This window comes from Stegodyphus dumicola, chromosome 10, assembly GCF_044657685.1.
Source record: "Stegodyphus dumicola isolate Sdum_Otavi_A_Nest chromosome 10, ASM4465768v1".
NCBI classification, from domain to species: domain Eukaryota; kingdom Metazoa; phylum Arthropoda; class Arachnida; order Araneae; family Eresidae; genus Stegodyphus; species Stegodyphus dumicola.
Genome location: NC_140777.1, coordinates 95,209,959 through 95,230,696, shown reverse-complemented (window position 1 = coordinate 95,230,696; position 20,738 = coordinate 95,209,959). Strand labels below are relative to the sequence as shown.

Genomic DNA, 20,738 nt, shown 5'->3' with positions numbered 1-20,738 from the left:
GGCAGCTCCAGCATCGGAAATTCTATTTGACATAATCGAAAGTTCAAGCTTACTTTTATAAAATTGCTCTAACAGTCAGCAAAAAATAGTAAGCCGGATCCAATTCGAAGATTAAGGAACAACACAATCTGCAACATAAACTGAAATAGATAATTAGATAATTTTAGCTTAGCTTATACCATCCGATATACATTAAACACGCATGCGTAAACGTATTACATGCATGCGCAAACGCCTATGCGTATGTGTGAACCCATTATGCATTGACGCATGCGCAGAAAGTTTGTAGCTTTGAGGTCCGGATTATAGATCATTCTGGATTATAGGTGTCCGGATTAATGACGTTTCACTGTATAACATTATTTAGATGCAGTGTTACTAGAGCTGTGCACATAGAATTAATCACAAATATGTCAAAAAAATTTATTTGTCATTAAAGAGATTTTTAGCTAGGAGAGAAAATTGTAAAAATATCATTTCCGACAATGCTAACAGCTTTAGAGCCACTAATGAAATTCTTAAAAAATTAGCAAAAATTATAATAGACTCAAAATTGAAAGATTTCATACCAATAAACAGCATAACTTGGCAATATATTGCGCCTCATGTGCCTTGGTGGGGTGGTTTTTATGAATGGCTTATGAAAAGTATCAAAGGTTCTCGAAAGGGCTCTTCTTAACTTTGAGGAAATGATGACTATTCTATCAGAAATTGAGTTAGTTCTAAATCATAGACCTCTTACTTATGTCCACAATGAAATAAAAGAGCCACAAGCTCTGACACTTGCCCATTTCTTGTTTCCAGGGCAAAAAAATATTTCTTATCCTCTACATTTCGCTGACCTTTTCAGGAATGAACCATTGAACAGGCAGACTTTGACTAGGAGAAAACTGTATCAAACTAACCTTTTGAAACAAATTTTGAAAAAGTGGAAGGAGAATTATCTCCTCGAATTATGGTCTGCGCATACTTTTCTAAATCCATCTCCTGAAAGGAACCTTAAAAAGGGTGAGGTTGTATTGCTGGAGGGGTCGATGAAATCAAAATTTTTATGGCCTATTGGAATTATAGAAGAAGTTTATAAAGGTAGGGATTGGTATGTACGTTCATGTTTGATTCGTACTTCTCAAGGACTTTATCGAAGACCCGTCCAATCGATCTATCCTTTTGAAGTTTAAAGTTATATAATATATGTTTGTGTCATGTATTGTATTAATTTGCAATGTAGTTTCCAGTATTGATTCGTGCATATTGATTTGTGATTATATCTACATATATTATTGATATGTAAATTTAGTGTACTCTTAACAGAGCACAGGTGGGGTGTGTTCGAACTTTTCATAGTACAGAGGGCGTTGTTGCGTCGAAAGAATTCTGCGTGTTTACATTAAGTAACTGTAGGTTCGCCGTTGCGATGTCGCTGTATTACTGTGATATATTTTTGTATTTTCATTAAATATACATGAAAGATATCGTCATGTATTTTTGTATACCAAATCAAGACCAAAACTAAACTGATGCAAACTCGTTGAAACAAAAATAGTGTTCGAACAAGAATCGTCAAGCGTTATACTCGCCTTTCAAACTTTGCATTCTTATCGTTAATCGCTTCGTAATAATAGTAACTCATCGACGACTGTAAAAACGTGTTTTGGAGCTGTCCTGACAATACTGGCCAATAAAGTGTGTTTTGATACTTCATCAAATAGTATTGTCCTTATTCACTCCAAATCTTCATGAATCCCGTACGAACGCGAAGGAAGAAAATAACGTAACAACTGGTGTCAGTAAAGATAAACGCATCAATATCATGCGAATTGGTACATTTAAATTTTTTTGGTAAAATATTTTATTCCTGAAAAAATAACATTGCATCTTCTTCTGCGTTTGGGAAATCCCAAAGAAGCATTTTCGTAGCACTAAAAAAAGGCACCAAAAATCAACAAACATTAAGGCAAAAAGGAATCCAAAAGATAATTGTGTGCGAATAACAGGATTGCTCTTTATTGACGCATCACTGCAACTTCTGCTGTGGTGGCATTAATATATAAGTGTGGTGGCGTTAATACGTAAGTACCTTCTTTCGTAGGAATGGGGATAACTGGCACTCTGTGTGAGGTTCCTGAAATAACATTCACCCACTTGGGCGATAGGCATCAACAGTGGGAAGAGCGTTTAGGTTACTAGCTCAGATGTTAACTAAGATAAGGAAATGGAAAGGGGTATTTTCTATCTATATGTAGATACTTTGTGTTGGGTGTTGTGACTTTGCAGATAAATCTTTGTGCTGGTGATTACATGAATTTCTCAGTATACATTTTGACTATTTTCTAAATAAATTAATTACACCTGTAATTAGAATAAGATAAACTTATTTTTATTCAAGAAAATTACAAAATATGCTCCTTTTCTGTACTTATGGCACACATTATCCCATGTGTATTTACATAAATTAATTTCTAAATAAATTAATTTAAAAATTTATTTAAAAATTTTAACAATAAATTAATAAATATCACATTAATTAATTACACCTCTAATCAGAATAAAATTTCATTTTATTAGAATAATATATGCTCTTTTTCTAAATTATCGCTTGTATTTCCAGATAATTTCTAATATGAATGAAAAATTTTAATTATCTACTTAATATTTAAATAAATGGGAGTCTGGTCAATAACAAACGGGAATTAATTTCTAAACAAATTAATTGTATTTCTAATTTGAATACAGTACAAAGTCCAAAATCCGGACGTCCATTATCTGGAATGATCTAAAATCTAGATCTCCAAGCCACAAACATTGGTTATTTTGTGCTTTACACTGTAAAATGCCTGCTGGTGGTCGATTAATGTGAAATTTCTGCACACTTTCGAACAAATGGGAAAGGAAACATTGATTGACTGGTGTGTAAATGAATATTTAAATGGCCTCATTCACCTCTTGGTAAATTACACAGTGAGATTTAAGGATTTTGAAACTTTAGTTCACATCAACATTACACAAGGTATGTGGGGTTAATAAAAATGGATTTTCGAAAGAAATGCTACTGACTGTCTGGAGGATATTTTTCTTTTACTTTTGTGAATTAATGTGGTGATGGCAGCATACAGATTCTAGTTAAGATAACTTTGGTTGATCTTTGGATTATGGTAACTTGGCGATTTTTTCAAGACCAACTCTGCTACAGCAACCCTCTGTTTTTTTTTCGCCGCCATTTTGTCTTCACGAAGTAAAGACATGTTTCTTTTCTTTTTATTTACTCAACACTTTTTCCAACAATCTACTAGCCAAATTACACTTATGCTAGAAATTTTATGGAACAAAACTGCTTAATCATGACAAATATTAACTGCAAAATTGGAAAAAAGTGCAGAATCGCAAACTCCTTGCCGCGTTTTTCAAAATCGCACATACACAGTAACCATGTACATGTCGACTTATTTTTACTTAAAAAAACATCCCAGAATTGCACAAAAATGGCATTGCGCACACTCTTGACTTTATCCATCTAAACTGCTATTTTCTCATAAATTACAAAAATTTGTACCAAAATGCAGGAAAATTTTGTGAATCTTTAAACTTGGTAAAAAGCATATATATGAAATTACCTGATCGCGAAAAATTATATACCCTATCCAAGGATGAACATTTCCACATAGAATATAAATAAAATATCCAAAAACTTTTACCTCTAAATTATCTATTATAAACGTCACCAATGAATTCATAACAAAACATTAAAAATGGTTACAAATACTCAGTGTCAAATATTTAAATTATTTCCATGCACGTTTACTTCCACTCAAATGTATACCAAATTGCTACAAAATATAATTCACAAAATAACTATCATTTAATTAAAATATAATTAAACCATGTACACGTCGACTTATTTTTACTTAAAAAAAATCCCAGAATTGCACAAAAATGGCATTGCGCACACTCTTCACTATATCCATGTACACTGCTTTTTTCTCATAAATTAGAAAAATTCCATGAAAATGCATGAAAATTTTGTGAATCTTTAAATTCGGTAAAAAGGACATATATGAAATTACTTGATTGCGAAAAAGTATATACCCTTTCCAAGGATGAACATCTGCACATATAAAATAAATAAAATATCCAAAAACTTTTCCCTCTAAATTATCTATTATAAACTTCACCTACCAATTTCTAACGCAAACATTAAAAATGGTTCCAAATACTTAGTGTCAAATACTTAAATTCTTTCCATGCACATTTACTTCTAGTCAAACGTATTCCAAAATACTACAAACATATAACTTTCAAAATCACGATCATTAAATTAAAATATAATTTAATTAAAAAACACTACTTAAAATATAAATAAGCACATACATTAAATTAATAAAAATTAGCTTACAATCCTAATTACTTTAAACTAAATCATTGCTAATAACAATTTTCCAATAATACCATATCAATTTATTTACTCCTTACATTTAGAACAATGCATAAAAATAATATCCTCAAATAATTAAAATTACTAACTTACCTAATCTTCTACACAATCTTGAGTGCATGGGCGGATCACAAAATGTCCATTTTCACCAGATTTCTTGCACCGCCATTCAAACTTATCTGTAATATCCTTCCTTTTACACAATCTTATTTCATACCCACATGTTGGACATTCATACTTATCCGCAATTAAGCAATTCTTTTCAATTACACATAAACGCAATAAAAATTTCGGATTTACTTTATATAGGGCCATGGGATCCAAATATCAAACAACACTGTTTCACAGAACATAGAATGAAACTAATGCTGTACAGCAGATATTTTTACAAATTTACCCCCTTTTCCGATTAAAGAACAGTGATTCGTCCATTAATGTCACATGACATATCTCATGATCTCTCATTTCCCTCACACAAAATAATGCGTAATCGGAACTGAGTACTTCTCACATTATTCCCAAAGTCCTAGGTAGTAACCTTTATCGGCTCCAAAACGTCACCAAACTACCTGTTACCATATTCCAAAGATCAGCCATAACGGTAAATAGTTTTTGGATGTAGTTTAGGAATTCTCTGTGTCTCACATACCGAAGAAACAGAAATTTTTAAATAAGTATTCCTTTTTGTATTGCATAGATTCCATAACATATATTTTCATTCTTATGTTATTTCCTTGTTTGATTTAAAATGCAGTTTATGAGATTACATATTCCTTGTTTTAATTATGTTTTGGATGTAAATACGAACGGTTCCAAAAAATCGTCAATTTTTGCCCAAGGGCACCCTGAAATACATTTTTACCAATATAAACGGTTTGTTTAAAATGTCTGAATATTTATGCAAGTTCACTGTTATAACTTTTTAAATAATTTTTTTTTAACCAAAAAACATTTTGAATAACTTCTTTTAAAACAAGTAAGTTTTAAACTAGATGATCATTAATATATGTGAATAAAAATAATGCCATTTTGTTAATATTTAGTAACTGATAATTTCAAATAAAACTGAAAATTGGAACAGCCTGAAACTGATAAATGTCACTATAAGACCACCTTATCAATTTCATCATTTCTGTGCATTCTGCACAAGTCATATATCAGCTTTAAAAGAAATCGAAAATTGAAATATCTTTCTGTTTATCTTTGACCCAACTGATAAATTTATAAACATCAGTAGCATTACAGTAGTTGAGAGAAGTTTGTAACTTCAAATATTATATATCTCTATATAGAATTATTTATATGACACATAATAGTAAGTTTAAATCTCTTATCTTATAAGCAATCTTTATTCTACCCCCATGAAAATAAAGAACAGATTGTGTGTTTAGATAAAGAAAATACACTCGAAATAAACAAATGGCCCATATTAAAGCAGAATGCCCAGTGAATTAAAATAAAAGTGTTTACAAAAATAAGCTATACATAACCTCATGAGTGAATTAAAATGATTTACTCAAATACTATCATTAAGTTAAACACCTTTACACGATCAAGAACTTTTAAACTTATGAAGTCTTTGATAAAGACATAAATTACTTTCTCAAGCTTTCAGGACTCCTAATACTTCCACTAAAGTGCAAAATCGCACACATTTTTGTTTGGCGCATTTTACAAGAGTAAGAAGAATTGGATTTTTGTCAATTTTCTTCGACTTTTTAAGTGAAAATAGTCTTTTTTAAATGTAAGGTAATGATTGACAGTTTTTCCATTTCTGATTATAATGTTGCTTATTTTGCTCTGATACCATGCATTTCACAACATTTTTGAATTATGGAATAAGAATACTTATTTTCAGAAAGCGCTAAAGCATATCCTTCAATTCACAGCTTGTTTGCAGGTGCCATTTTGAAAGACGAGTACATTTCAAAGTAGTAGCTGATATTTCTTATTCCAATAATAGTCCGAAATTTTGATTCCAAAACATCTGCTTTTCTTTTTTTTTTTAATTCTTTATCAAAATCGTTTTAAGAATGTGTAAAAACCCTCTGTATTGTGTGAGAGAAAACGGTTTGAAGCCCTTAAGAGAACTCATTTCAAAACGATTGCTCAGCCTTATACAAATAAAAGATGCAATCATAAATTGCTAAGTTAGTGATATATTACACGTTATCTCTAGTTATTCTTACAATTTTGTATTATCTTTTTCTTTAATATTTTCATGCAGGAAAGATATTTTTTCATGTATAAATTTAAAGTTTCATTGCCTTTTGTGTTATTGAATGCTTTCTATTATTAATTCATCGTAATGATATTAAAAGACCTTATTTTTTAAGAGGTGCATTATAAATGTTTTTACCCTTAAGAAACTATAAATATTTAGACAATTCAAGTAAAAAAAAAGTGGCAGATTTTATCAATAGCTTATTTTTCACTTCATCTAGAACACCATTTTGAAAGTACTTACATCCTAAATTACTTCGATGTGTACATGGATAAAGTCAAGGGAGTGCATGATGACATTTTTATGCGGTAAAGTGCAGAATCGTCCACTTACTTGGCGCTTTTTACAAGAGTAGGAAAAATTGGATTTTTGTCAATTTTCTTTGACTTTTTAAGTGAAAATAGGTCGATGTTTACATGGATAAAGTTAAGGGAGTGCATAATGCCATTTTTGTGCAATTTTGGAATGTTTTTTTAAATGAAAATATGTCGATGTGTACATGGATACCGAGTATGTGCAATTTTTAACAACGCGCCAAGCAGTGGGCGATTCTGCACTTTCCCCGAAAAATGCAAAATTAAAGATAAATGCAGTATTTAGAGATTTTATTGGTTTAAGTTCCAATCATGGCATAAATTAATAACTGAGATGATCATAAAGAATATCAGAAGCGTATGTTCTCATATATATTGTAAAATCAATAGAATAAGAAATACTTATGAAGTTAAGTTGAACTACTTATCGCATATATTTTTAACTTCAATTTTTACCCCGAATACAAAAACTGCTATTAAACTACATCAAAATCTCCACACACATGGGGGAACTTACCCATGTATAAATTTTCGACTACTTTAATGTCCATCTTAATGGCTACAAAATCCTCTTTACTTTCAGCATCAGCCATTACAATGAAAATGGAAACTTGTAAATCCGAAAAGAAGAAAAAATCACATCGGTAAAGATACTGAAGAATATGAAACACTTAATGTGGAAAACACTTTACATGTATTAAGAAAAAGTCATTTCGGCATTTGTTGACGTCGACATCATACACGGTTGCGGCAGCTTTAAGTTATATGGCTTTAGATAAATAAATATCTCTAACACTAAAATTGCCGAACTATGAAATAAGAAATTTTAACATGTCGAACCATGTTTTATTTTATGTTCCCTTTAATATGCACCCAATAATACAGCATATGGAAGATTGTTTTAAGTTGTCAAAATAATAATACAATTATGAATTTGATTGGCAACAAAGTTATAAAGGGGCGTTAGTTTTGTTTTTGAAGGAAATAAAGCGCTAACGAATTCTGAATTATGTAACTAATGTGAAAAATTCTTCATCTGTGCGTTGTAAAAAGGAATAGTTAATATCGTTACGTTATTAGTTATGGTTGATTTCCTTGCTGAGAATAATGCCTGCGGGCAGTATCTTTTAAGACTTGTCTCCCGCGGAAATGCTATTATTGCTGAGCTTCTTCGATTGTCCGATGTCGTGCCTCAAGTTTTCCGTATGGAAGCGAAATCTGACATTCAGAAATATGGTGATGTCCTCTGTGATTTCAGCTACTTCACAATGTCTGACTTTTACGAAAATAAGATCGAGTCAAATCCTGTGAGTTCGAATAAAAAATATTGCTTTATTTTTCGAATTATTGAATGCATTATACAATTTGTTTTACCTCAATATTTAAAAAACGATCATTGATTTCTGACCTTACAAAAATGCAAGATTAATTCTATCTTTATTCCCAGCTAAATATATTAAATTACTTCACTTCCGTGTTTTAATTGAAATTTATTAGTATATATCTATATTCTTGGAAGAAATATTTAAAAAGTGTCAGAGTGATCTACTAAAATAGTTTTTAAGTTGCAAAATTTATATGTATATATAAATTGAAACTTGATTTTTATATATTTAAATATTAATATTGTTTTCTTGAGCATATTATAGTATACTGGATTGTTATACTGTTTTGAAAATTATGGAATTTGAAACTGATGAATCACTTTGGCTAATCTTTAGAATATGGTAACAGGTAGTTTGGCGACATTTTGGTAAGGCGATAAAGGTTACTAGCTAGGACTTTAACAATAATCTGAGAAGTACACAGTTCGAATCACAGATTATTTTGTCTCAGAGAAATGAGAGATTGAGACATGTAATGTGACATTTTCCGGAAAATTCTGATCGTGATTTTAGCTAATAAGCACTTAGAAACAATTTCGCTGCTAAAGTGCAGAATCGCCCACTTATTTGTTTGGCACTTTTTACAAGAGTAAGAAGATTTTGTCAATTTTCTTTGACTTTTTAAAAGAAAATAGGTCGATGTGTACATAGATAAAGTCAAGAGTGTGCGCGATAAAGTCAAGAGTGTCATGCGTGAAGGCGACGCATGCGCAGAAAGTTTGTAGCTTTGAGGTCCGGATTATAGATCATTCCGGATTATGGGTGTCCGAATTAACGACTTTTGACTGTACTTAAATATTTGCGGAGCTACTTTAGCTGAAGATGTCAAAATTTCTAAATGCACTTAACTATGGCAGACATGCACGTAACAGTTATTCAGTTTCAACAAGCAACATCCTATTTTTATTATATTACTGTTTATATTATATTATATATATTTGTATATATATATTGTTGTAATCTGAATTCCAGTGCATTCATAAATCGGTTTTGTTATTCCCCCCTTAAACTTTGTTTTAAAATATGCACTTGTGGGATGTACTTGCGATGGAAATAATTATTGTAAAATAGTTGCTGGTAAATATGTATTCTAGCAAATATTTTATCATAATAACTAAAAGGAACAATGCATTGTATCTATTCTTAAAGTCATTGCCACAAAATGTCTACCAGAACAAAAACTGTCATCTAAATAGTTTTTTTATGATTGAGTTTTAGGTTAACCCTTTCGCGACGAGTTTTTTTTTTTTTTTTTTTACAACAGAACAATTTTGATAACATAAACTATGAGTAGGGCACTCTAGAATGCTAAGAATTAAGATGTTATATTTTTAGAAAAATTTTGAACACTGATTTAGGACCGGGACATGTATGTCTCATCAGTCCTGACCGTTGGGACATATATGTCCCAGTAGTCTTCAATGAGTAATTTTGTAAAGAAAACCAATGATTTTCTAGTCATAAAAATTTAATTACGAATGGTATGGTTTGAAACAATCAATGCACAATGCGACATTACACATTGTGCACATTATTTTAGTGTGCAATTCCTTCTTTTGTTGTGCGCATTTACGGCACCGCTGTCGAGTTTTTGTTGTTACTGGCAGATGGTCACCAACATTGAGTAAGCTTCGTGATGTTTTGGATGGGCGTCCAGTTCCTCTACTGCGTTTATACTGTGCGTTGAGCTTTCCGGACGCCATCAAGGCTTCTGCAAAAGGTACAATGAAATCAAGAAGTGGAGTTTTTCGATGTTTGAGTTCGCAGTAAGCAATCCATGAGTTGACCACTGCACTCATCAATAGGCGAAGAAATACTTTTTTCCACCACTTGCAAGATTTTAGATCTAATTCATAGACATTTGCCATTTGATCTGCAAGGTCTACACCTCCCATGATTTTGTTGTAGAATTCGATTACCACAGGGCACTCAAATTCTTCTTTGCTTCCATCTTTCATGGTGCGATGTACTTTTGTGTATTTAGCTTCGTGGCAATTACTTAGCATCATCACTTCCTTTGAATCAAGCTACCTCGCACACAATGTTCCATTTTTAGTTACGAGAAACTCAGTCTCACCCCTTTTGCTTAGTTTTGTTGCAAAATTAAGAACATCTTTGCATGTCTTGATGCACATACCAACAGAAGGAAATTTCAGGGTTTCCATCAGGTGCACGCTTGTAAAAAATTGGTCAAATGCAAGCATCGCGTCTTTACCTCGGATTGTCTCCGTTAGCTTTGATACTACCCGTTCCCCGAGTGTGCCTTGAATTTCACCCGTTTCTCTTTCAGAATAAATGTCGCTGCCAAATTTGTATCCCTCTTTTCACAGGTTTCATCGGCATATATTGTTTGAGGGATGAACGTCCCTTGAATTTTGCCATTGATTCATCAATAGCTTGATATGAGCTTTCGCTTCAGCACTGCTTGAAGGTTTGTTTCAGGCATGAAGCAACCTCGTCAATATAATATGTTTTACTTGCATTTTCTGTCTTTTCTGGTGCAGCAAAATATAGTTTCGACAGCAACGTTTTACATCTGTCTCTTGAAATAGAATTTTTTATTGCTACGTTTCCCAAAGAAGGATTAGATGACCAATAATGAGAGAATTTTGGCACCCTATTGTAAGACGTGACAAGCATGCATCCAAGGACAAGCATAATTTCAGAGGGGTCTGTAGGGTGAATTGTTTGTCCTAACTTTCCGAGTCGTTGGTTTGTGCATTGAGAGATCCAAATCATAAGACTTTTTGGAAATATCTTCAGAAACACATCCAATTCGGTAGCTGAACGATTTAATTTGAATAACAAACTAGGCGATGACTCTACTGGAATTGTCATTTGAAGTTGGAAAGTTGAATCTGCGTGGAACCATAAGATTGGTTTGCAGCCTGAAGCATAAGCTGATGGTATCTCATCAACTGATGAAAGTGATGCCATATCAGCATCACTCAAAGCATCGCTGTTCTTTGTATTTTGGGGAATGGTATCATGATCGATATCCATTTCACATTCGTCTGAATCAGATGAGTACTACAAATTGTGTGTTGGATCTTGAAAATCGGGATCGTCTATTTCATCATCCAAATCATTATCTTTGTCATCTGACTCTTCTAAAATTTTTTTGATTTCTTCATTAGTAAGTCCCTGGCGTCGAGTCATTTTGGATTGAATTAATATGTGCCTAAATTAAAAATAATAAGCAACTATTTCAAAAGTAACCAAAAAATGTAATATCTAGAGAAATGATCACATAGGACTGTTGGGACAATGTGTTCCCACTGTCCAAGACGAGAGGGACACATATGTCCTGATAATAAAAACGGAAGTAAAACTTTGCCACTTACCAGTTTATTAGAGGTAATCCGCTTCGTGAGTAACTTATCTGGCCTTAGATTTATGGATAAATCAAAATTTAATCGAAAATAGGTGGTATTTTCCAAAACTAAACTATTTACATTCGTAGACTATGGAATGAGCTGTACAACACTTCAAAAAACGCGGGAATTGCATTATGTACGGTAGTTCCATCTATGTTCTGTGAATGGAAATACCTTCAAAAATATTGGCAGGACTGGTGGGAAAGTCTCCCATTAGACAGAGAAGCATTTCTATCCCAAGAGTATTTTTTGAAATTTGCTTGGGACGTATGTGTCCCGTTAGGCACGAAAGGGTTAAATAACCTAATTCAGAAGTAAAATATATGGTACTTACGTATTATCGCAACCAGGTTGGCGCTATTTGTAAGTTTCAGTAAAAAAGTATGAATACAAAGAAAATGTACATTTATTAATTACAGATAATTTTTAATACAGTTTTTTATATTATTTTGTTTTAAAATATAAAATAGCAATTAAACCCTTCCGGTTTCGAATTTGAATAAGTTGCAGAATTATTTTTTCGGCGGAAATCTTTTGGCTATTACTTTTAGCACTGATTGAAAACCGTATTCGCCATAACCATGTACACGTTGACTTATTTTTACCTAAAAAAAATCATCTCAGAATTGCACAAAAATGGCATTGCGCACACTCTTGACTTAATCCATGTACACTGCTATTTTCTCATAAATTACAAAAATTTGCACGAAAATGCAGGAAAATTTTGTGAATCTCCACATGCTCTTTTTACAAAACTACGTATAACACGTAGGGTTGTCGTAAGTAGGGTCACCAAATTTGGCAATTTATGCGAATTTTGGCCTGGTTGCGATAATATGTAAGTACCAAATATATATTTTGATAAAAGTATATTTACAAGTACCCTTTGGCGAAAAGTGGCGATTTTTGGCGATACATGGATACCGAGTTTGTGCAATTCTTTGACTTCTTATTTTGGCTTTGTGTGTCGCTGCTACACAAATTCAAAACAACAAGTCGAAGAATTGCACAAACTCTGTATCCGTGCACACATCTACTTATTTTCACTCAGATCATCAGAGAATAAAAAAACATGAAAGAATTGCACAAGCTAGGCACTGCACACTCCCTTGACTTTGTCCATGTACACGTCAACCTATTTCACTTAAGGAAACATCAGAGAATTGCACAAACTTGGCGATAAATGAAACAACAACTTCGCGATAATATAAGGGGGGCCGTTCAGTCTACTCTAACCTATATTTTAACACCTGTGTTAGAATTTTTGCAGTTATATGTCATTTTTTTTCTTTAAAAAAATGGGCAATGGTGCCAAGATGGTTGCACTAGTAAGTATTTTAATATGTAAATTTAAGCACATGGTAGGTTTTGGTTTATTGTCTATATTTCAAAAAAGCTGAGTACTCAATGGCCGCCTGGGAACCCACAACTATGTTTCTTATCAAAATATGTAATAATAAAATAATGACAATGTCAAATTAAGCTTCTACTGGGTTCTATAAAAATTTAAAGTTTGGTTTCATTTATTTGTTGCTTCAAGTGAGCTATTTAAAATTTTTATTAATAATAGAGAATATATAAATTCTGATATTGTAAGAAAAGTGTTTTCCTGTATTGATAGAAAATATATTAGTATAATTCAGGATGTAAAAAGAATTTAAAATGTAATATCTAAAATATAAAAGGTATAATATCAGCATTTTAAAAGGTTAAATATTTAATTTTTGGGTATTCATTTCGGAAAAATTAGTCGATATTTTTACAGTTTAGCTGTCTAGAGTATCATTTTTTTTATGACAAGCATTGCTAAAGATTTTAACCGTTCCTGTCATATATAATTTCTCAAATAATTTAACTTTTCTTTCTTTCTATTCGTGTATTATTTCATTATAATTAAATAAACTTTTAATAATAGTTTAGTGTGACGAAAAGGTGTGATGATTTTATGTTTTATGAATTGATAGCTATCATTCTTTTTGTTAAAAAAATTGTACTAGTTGTGTAACATCAATGCCATTAAATTAAAAAGAAATTTGGCTGATCTTTATTCTGTGGTATATATATATGTAAACATATACACATGGGTTACAGCTTATTTTTTTAATATAAAAGAAGTAATAGATGCTACAGAAAAAAAATTGATGACATAGCAAATTGTTTACATTAATTAGTATTTATTATGAAGTGGAAAAACTGGCATTAGTTATTTCTAAAAACAGTATAGCTTCGGCAAGATTTTCTTTTTTTGAGGGCCATAGATCCGATTTGGTAAACTTCAGAGCTGAGAAGAGTCTTACCACAAGAACTTGAGTAGGAGGAAGAACTGTTACTGTTAGGGCTACTTCTTTTAACTTTTCAGGATAGATTTTTATAAGTTCTAAAAGAGGTGTCTTGCAAGCGCAATCATATTTCTCTATTTCTTCAAAGGCCGTGTAGAAATCTTGTTTGTATTTTTCATTTTTTTATCTAAAGGCTCTTGTTTTTTATGTTCATTCGCTTTTCAATATTATCCAAAAATATTTCTCAAAATCTAATTCATCAATGGAAAAGGATGATAGAGACTCAGTTGCAATGTCTGCAGTTTGACTGCCTTGATTCGAATTCTCCAGTTTTTCTGAGAATAATTTCATTCTTAATGAAAGTTTATAGATGTCTTTCTTTGCCCTTTTTAATTTGTTCGTCATCCAAGAAAATTCAGTGTTTGGGATCTCTATATATTGAACCCAGCAAGATCTCATTATCTAGCAAATTATTTTCTCTTTTCTTCTGCAATAAACCCTCCATTTCAGAAAGAACAAAAATCCCATTCTCGCCTCCTGTCAATTCTTTAGATTGCAGTTTTTTTGTGGCTATATATGGTATAGAAAGAAGAATTTCCAATTCTGCAAGATCATTCCGCAATCTTTCTGTTAGTGAAACATTAGGGTTTCTGTTAGTGAAACATCTCCTAAAAACGTTCTTAATTCTAAAAACCTCTTTATCATCAAATATGTACTTCCTTATCGCATTTTGATCAATAATTGCTCCTTTTCCTGCTCGCTTCTTAAAAATGGCATCAATTTTAGGAGTTCTTGCTGCTGTTGCTGCTTACCTAAATTTACCAGTAAGATTTGTAACTAAATGAATCAGTTTAATTACTAATGGCAAATATCACATCCATCCTCCTCCCTTATATTTATTTATTAATATGTCAATATAATAGAAAATAACTACAGTCAAAAGTCTTTAATCCGGACTCGTCGGGACTTCGGTGATTCAGGATTATCGGTTTTTCCGGATTATAGATAATTAGTTTAAATCTGGTAAGATAGCATGCAGAAATTATAAAATTAAAAATATGAAACCGTAATTTATGAAATAAAGAGCAATTATGATATAAAGGGTATCAAAATTTACAAAAAACGCGTAATATTTATTTTATATTTTATTAAACATTTCTTTCAACGCGCGCATGCGTAAAGCATACATTACACATAGTCGAAATTAGAAAATTGCAACCAAAAAAGTATTTGATGTGTATTCGTGATATTTATAATGACGAGGAATTTGATTAAAATCATATCAAAGGCGGAGTACATCGAGATGAAAAGCTACATTTAGTAAGGAATTATAAGCCAAATAAAATAAAAACATCTGCCCTGAAGATAAGGATAGTGCTGACAGATCAACTTCCAGTTAATTGCGTGCCGCGACATCCTCCCTCCCCCCTGCAGAGCAGCGTGAACTTGATAAACAGATTTCGGAATGGCTATAGAAACAAAGGATATGCCTTTATCCATTTTTTGCAGCAATTCCTCTTTTTGTCTGATGGACATCAAAACATGCTTTCGCTTTGTAGATCCTTTGGCAGCTCCAGAATTGGAAATTCTTTTTGACATAATCAAAAGTTCGAGCTTACTTTTATAAAATTACTCCAACAGTCTGCAAAAAATAATAAGCCGGATCCAATTAGAAGATTAAGGAACAATGCAATCTGCAACATTAACTGAAATAGATAATTTTAGCTTAGCCCATACCATCCGTTATACATTAAATGTGCATGCGCAAACGTATTATGCACATGCGCAAAGGTATTATGCGCATGCATGAACACATTATGCGTTTATGCATGCGCTGAAAGTTTGTAGCTTTGAGGTCCAAATTATAGATCATTCTGGATTATGGACGTCCGGATTAAAGACTTTTGACTGTATTTATTAATGTATACAGTCCATAAATAAAAATAATAACTCAGCTTGTCATTAATTTTTTCAATTCATTTTAAAGTAAAACTGTCAAACGAAAACTGGAGTTGGAGTCGACCTCCGACTCCTTTTACCCCAAAATCTGCTCGACTCCGATTCTGGCTGCGACTCCACAGCCCTGGTTGGTTGTTCGCATAAGCTGGATGCTGGCTCTGCGAAGTAGGTTTTTCAGGAACCCAAATATTGATAATGTTGGTGAAACTACTGATTACAATGATACCTTTAACGTTGTTTTAGCTTTCTGATTTTTAAGTGAAAATAGATGGATGTGTACACGGACAAAGTTAAGGCTATGTGCAGTGCTTAGTTTATTCAATTCTCTGAATTTTTTTAAGGGAAAATAGATCGATGTGTACATGGACGCTGAGTTTGTGTAAGTCTTTGATTTCTTATTTTGGTTTTGTGTAGCGACCATCTTGAAATTGTGCCATTCTGGTGCTGATCTTGGCGTTGAAAAAGAAATAAATTGCCAAGGTTGACCTTGCAATAAATTTTTACCAAAAATTCATTTGCATCACATAGATACTTTAAAACTTCAAATTCTGTAAAAAATACTTGAAATGCTTTGTTAAATTTGATATCTTTTGCCTTTCATATCAGTATTGTTAGAAATAACATAAATTATATGCATTTTAAAATCATCTCTAACAAATAAATTGATATCTACAACTGGTCAGTTTTCATCAAAAGAAAAAAAAAAAAAAAGAAAAAAGAAAAAAAAATTGATTTTTTTAGGTTTTTTTAAATAATATAAAATTTAATATTGTATATTATTAATGCCTTGTTTTTCTTTTTTTCTCCTATTATCCTATGTATGTGTTACAATAAATTTTGAAGCATACTTACATAGATCATTAATGTTGTATGCACTTCTCGATTCATTCAAGCTTGTCAGTATTTTATCCAAAAAAACAGTTGTTAGATCAAATTCTAGTTTTTCTCAGTGTGTTCTGCTTTGGCTTTAATTTTTTTTTTCTTCTGAAAATCATCATAAAATTAGTGAAACAAGTCACTTGATATTTCAATTCCCACCCCAAAGAAAACACAGTTTTGTATATGCTTCCCATCATGAATCTGGTTCTTCAATTAATTCTGATGTTTCTAAATGAAATAAATTGCATTAAAATGTAATGCTTGTTCAAATAAGAAATTTTGTTTAGTTAAACATGATCTTTATTTTTTAAAGATTTTGTTTTTATATGTGCCAATACAAATTTTTTTGCTGCTTTTGTATCATCAGTATTTTCTGAATTTATTCAATATTTTTGAAAAATTCTGAAACAGTCTGGAATGTCTAGCCTATTTACATGAGACATTTTGTGATACTGCTTACACCTGTGTCTCGCATAGGTTTCCTCCAGGGACCTGGTTTTCGTGTAAGTGAACCAATCAGATGTCCCAAAAGCAAAAATTCCCAGAAATATTTTGACACATAATGATCAATAGCTTTAAGGTTGATAACTATTTTAGTGGTAAACTATAGTACCATATGCAGTACTCACTTTTTAAATTTAGTTTTAAAAATATATATTTTTTCTTCTAGAATGTTAAATAATTTCTTAATTTTTTTAAATAATCTGATTTAATTCATCTCTGTATTTATTTGTAATGTCCCTGGAGGAAAACAAAAACCAGGTCCCTGGAGGAAAACAAAAGCTACAAGCTCGATATTTTGCTCATTTTCTTGTATGGAAGGAAACTTTGAGTATTGGCTTTTAGTACTTTAATTTGTATGTAGATAGTTCAAATGTTATGCTGAGAATGGCTAAAGAGAGCTGCTGTACTTACGAACAAAATTAGATTTCCTACTTGACCCCCCCTTATGTTTTTTATCTAGGGATTCATTATTTACTTATTCGCAGATGCTGTAGGTTTCTTAAGTAACTATGCTTAAGAGAAGCTGAATATTTCTGCATATTTTAGGAGTAGTTGAAGAGCATATCTTTAAAAAAATTTTGTGATTATGCCTAACTGCCAAACCAATATTTCTCATCAAGGTCTGGAACTTTCTCAAATATCAGAATGAGGATATATATCTTCTTTCTCTCTTTTATCTCAGCGTCATTTACCCTCTAAATGTTATGACCGGCTTTATCCGGTCATCAGAAGTTTGGCTACTGGTCATATATTAGCTTCTAATTTAAGATATTTTGCTTTCTTACTTTCTTTAATAATGTAAATATCATCTTAATGAATGTAAGTTTATAAAAATACACACTAAAATAAGTAATTATACAAACTCAATTATTAAATGCTGTTTAAATACTGGTCTTCATGACGGATCTAAAATCCTGTGCCACTCAGAGGATTAATGTATATACAGTAGAGCGACATTTATACGTCATTTCATCTTGGTCCCGGTTCTGCTTGACTTACTACATTAGTTTTGCATTTCACAGTCACGCTGTTTGAGTATTTTTCGAGGTTATAGGGCTAGGAAAAGGAAGCAAAGGCATGAGACATTACAGTCTGGTACAGGAATTGAAAACCAGTTTATGAATAGAGGGGGGGGGGGGTACTAGGAAGGAAAAATAGATTTCCCCCTGAATAGAGTGCTGTGTTAAGTAAACTTAAGCGGAGCATTATTAACTGAGACAAAACGTTATGGAAGCGAAAGATAATCTCATTAAAAGATAAAATTCAAATCTTAAAAGAACTTGATGAGAAATACTGGTTTGGCAAAAGCTGAATTAACAAAGAAACTAGATATTCCTGAGCTAACACTGAAAATGGTTTGTTTATGATAGAAGCAAAGTTGAAGAAGAAAAATTTGCAAACAGTTGGCTACAGATAAATTACATGTTCAAGATTATGAATCCTGAGGTCAAAGCCATTTTGCAAAAACTTTTCATTCAGTGTCATAGCTCTTTGATTGAATGTGAAGGAAGCTTGCTTTTTAACTGGATGATTGTTTAAATTTAAATTGTGATCTCATATCATAAAGTAAATGCAAAATCAAAAAGGACTGCTTGGTGAGTTGGTTGAAGTGTATTTTAAGAATTTATCTACCAAAATAGATGGATATGAACTAAAACATTTACAAAAACATCTATAATATTGATAAAACTGCTCTTTTCTTTAAACTTATACCTACCAGAATCTAGCTTTTGAAGGTGACCAATTTAACCACGAGTGAGAAATGTAATTAATCAAAGTAAAGAGTGTCTCATTATTTTACTTTGTGCAGATGCTGATGTTTCAGAAAAAATTACTCCTTTAATTACAGGAATGTCACAAAACCAAGGATCTTTAAACATGTTAAGACTCTGATGTGAGAATATAAAGCAAAAAGAAAGCTTGGATGACTACGAATATTTTTACAAAATGGTTTATGAAAATAGAAAAAACTATGAGGAAACAAAAGGTGAAATTCTACTTTTTGTGGATCAGCTTACTGCCCATCCTTAAATGACAGATTTCTTGCAAAATGTAAAGGCCGTTTTGTTCCCGGGATGTTGCACTAGTACAGTATAACCTTTGGATTTGGGTGTCATTTAAGAATTTGAAAATGTTCAACAGGCAAGGGTTGATTTTAATAGCCCCTCAAAATATAACTACAGGGAATACACAGAAAAATTTAAATATTCTTGAAACTATGAATATGATTTTACTTACATGACTTCAAGTAAAACCGCAAACAACTAAAAATTGTTTTATTAAAGGAGGATTTTTGAGACTCAAAAGTCTGATTTGACTCATAAGTTTTATTAAAGGAGGATTTTTGAGACCTCAAAAATCCTCCTTTAATAAAACTTAATGAGTCAAATCAGACTTTTGAGTCAAATGAATGTGTTGAAGATGAAAATAATGAAGAAATTACGATTATAGATGGGGAAGTTTCAAAGCTACTGTGATTAGATGTCACAATCGAGAAATAAGTAAACTGCGATGCTGATATAATAACATCAGACTTTATTCACAGTTGAACTGATATAAAACATGTTATGAGAAGAACATTTAAATAATGTGGATGATGACGAAAATGAAGAAATAACCCTGCTTTCTTTTCAAAATTTTATCCCTCAGAAAAATCGTGTGTATATATTAATATAAGTGAAAAAACATTTCAAGAACTAAATTCGATTCATAGTGCTTTGCTTAAAATTCAGTATCAAGAGACACGTCAGATGACAAGTGAGGACATTTCAAGTAAATTTAAATATTTGCTTTAAAATGTTCTTGGCAAAAAAAAGATAGATGATAATTTAAATAAATATATGACTTTTTCCAGCTTTATGTAACTACTATTTTATATAACTACTCAGTTTTACATAAATATTAATATATATTTACATCTTATGATTTTTAAAATATTAAATTCGTATTAATATATTTTAATAAATATAAAAATTTGCTTAAGTTGTTTAGATTAAAAATTAAATATTTATTAAAAATATTAATTTTAAAATTGTTTGAACATAATTAATATTTTAAATTGAATATGCAATAATAAAATTATGTAATATCAGTAGAAGGTTAGTAGTATCAAAACTATGTAGCTAATACATTTGATTTACTCTGTAAATTAAAATTTCATTTCTCATTTATAAGTCTTTTGTGAATGGTCTCGTGAAAGACATATAAATGATGCGTCCACACACACATACATATATATATATATATATGTATATAATATTACAAAACAATTTTTGAAAGAAACAACATTTTTAACAAAATAAAATTTTCTTTATTTAAAGTACCAGTTTTAATTGAATTTTTTTCACCTAAGTTTTATTATTTCACCAAAGTTTAAAATACTTTGGAT

At 31.4% G+C, this 20,738-nt stretch overlaps 2 protein-coding genes across 3 annotated transcripts in view; one reads left to right on the top strand and one right to left on the bottom strand.

Annotated features, from left to right (window-relative positions):
- Positions 1-7,718, bottom strand: part of LOC118198821 (UDP-N-acetylglucosamine transporter-like) — a 41,816-nt gene extending 34,098 nt beyond the window's left edge. The window contains exon 1 of the mRNA XM_035370594.2: positions 7,485-7,718. Coding sequence (XP_035226485.1) covers positions 7,485-7,560 — 76 coding nt within the window. The 5' untranslated portion in view covers positions 7,561-7,718. The remainder of the gene's footprint in view (positions 1-7,484) is intronic.
- A 204-nt stretch (positions 7,719-7,922) lies between these two features.
- The window catches only part of Strump (WASH complex subunit strump), a 272,405-nt gene continuing 259,589 nt past the window's right edge, over positions 7,923-20,738 (top strand). For both annotated transcript variants that reach the window (XM_085825272.1, XM_085825271.1), the window contains exon 1: positions 7,923-8,274. In XM_085825272.1, the coding sequence (XP_085681398.1) occupies positions 8,050-8,274 (225 nt within the window). In that variant the 5' untranslated portion in view covers positions 7,923-8,049. The remainder of the gene's footprint in view (positions 8,275-20,738) is intronic.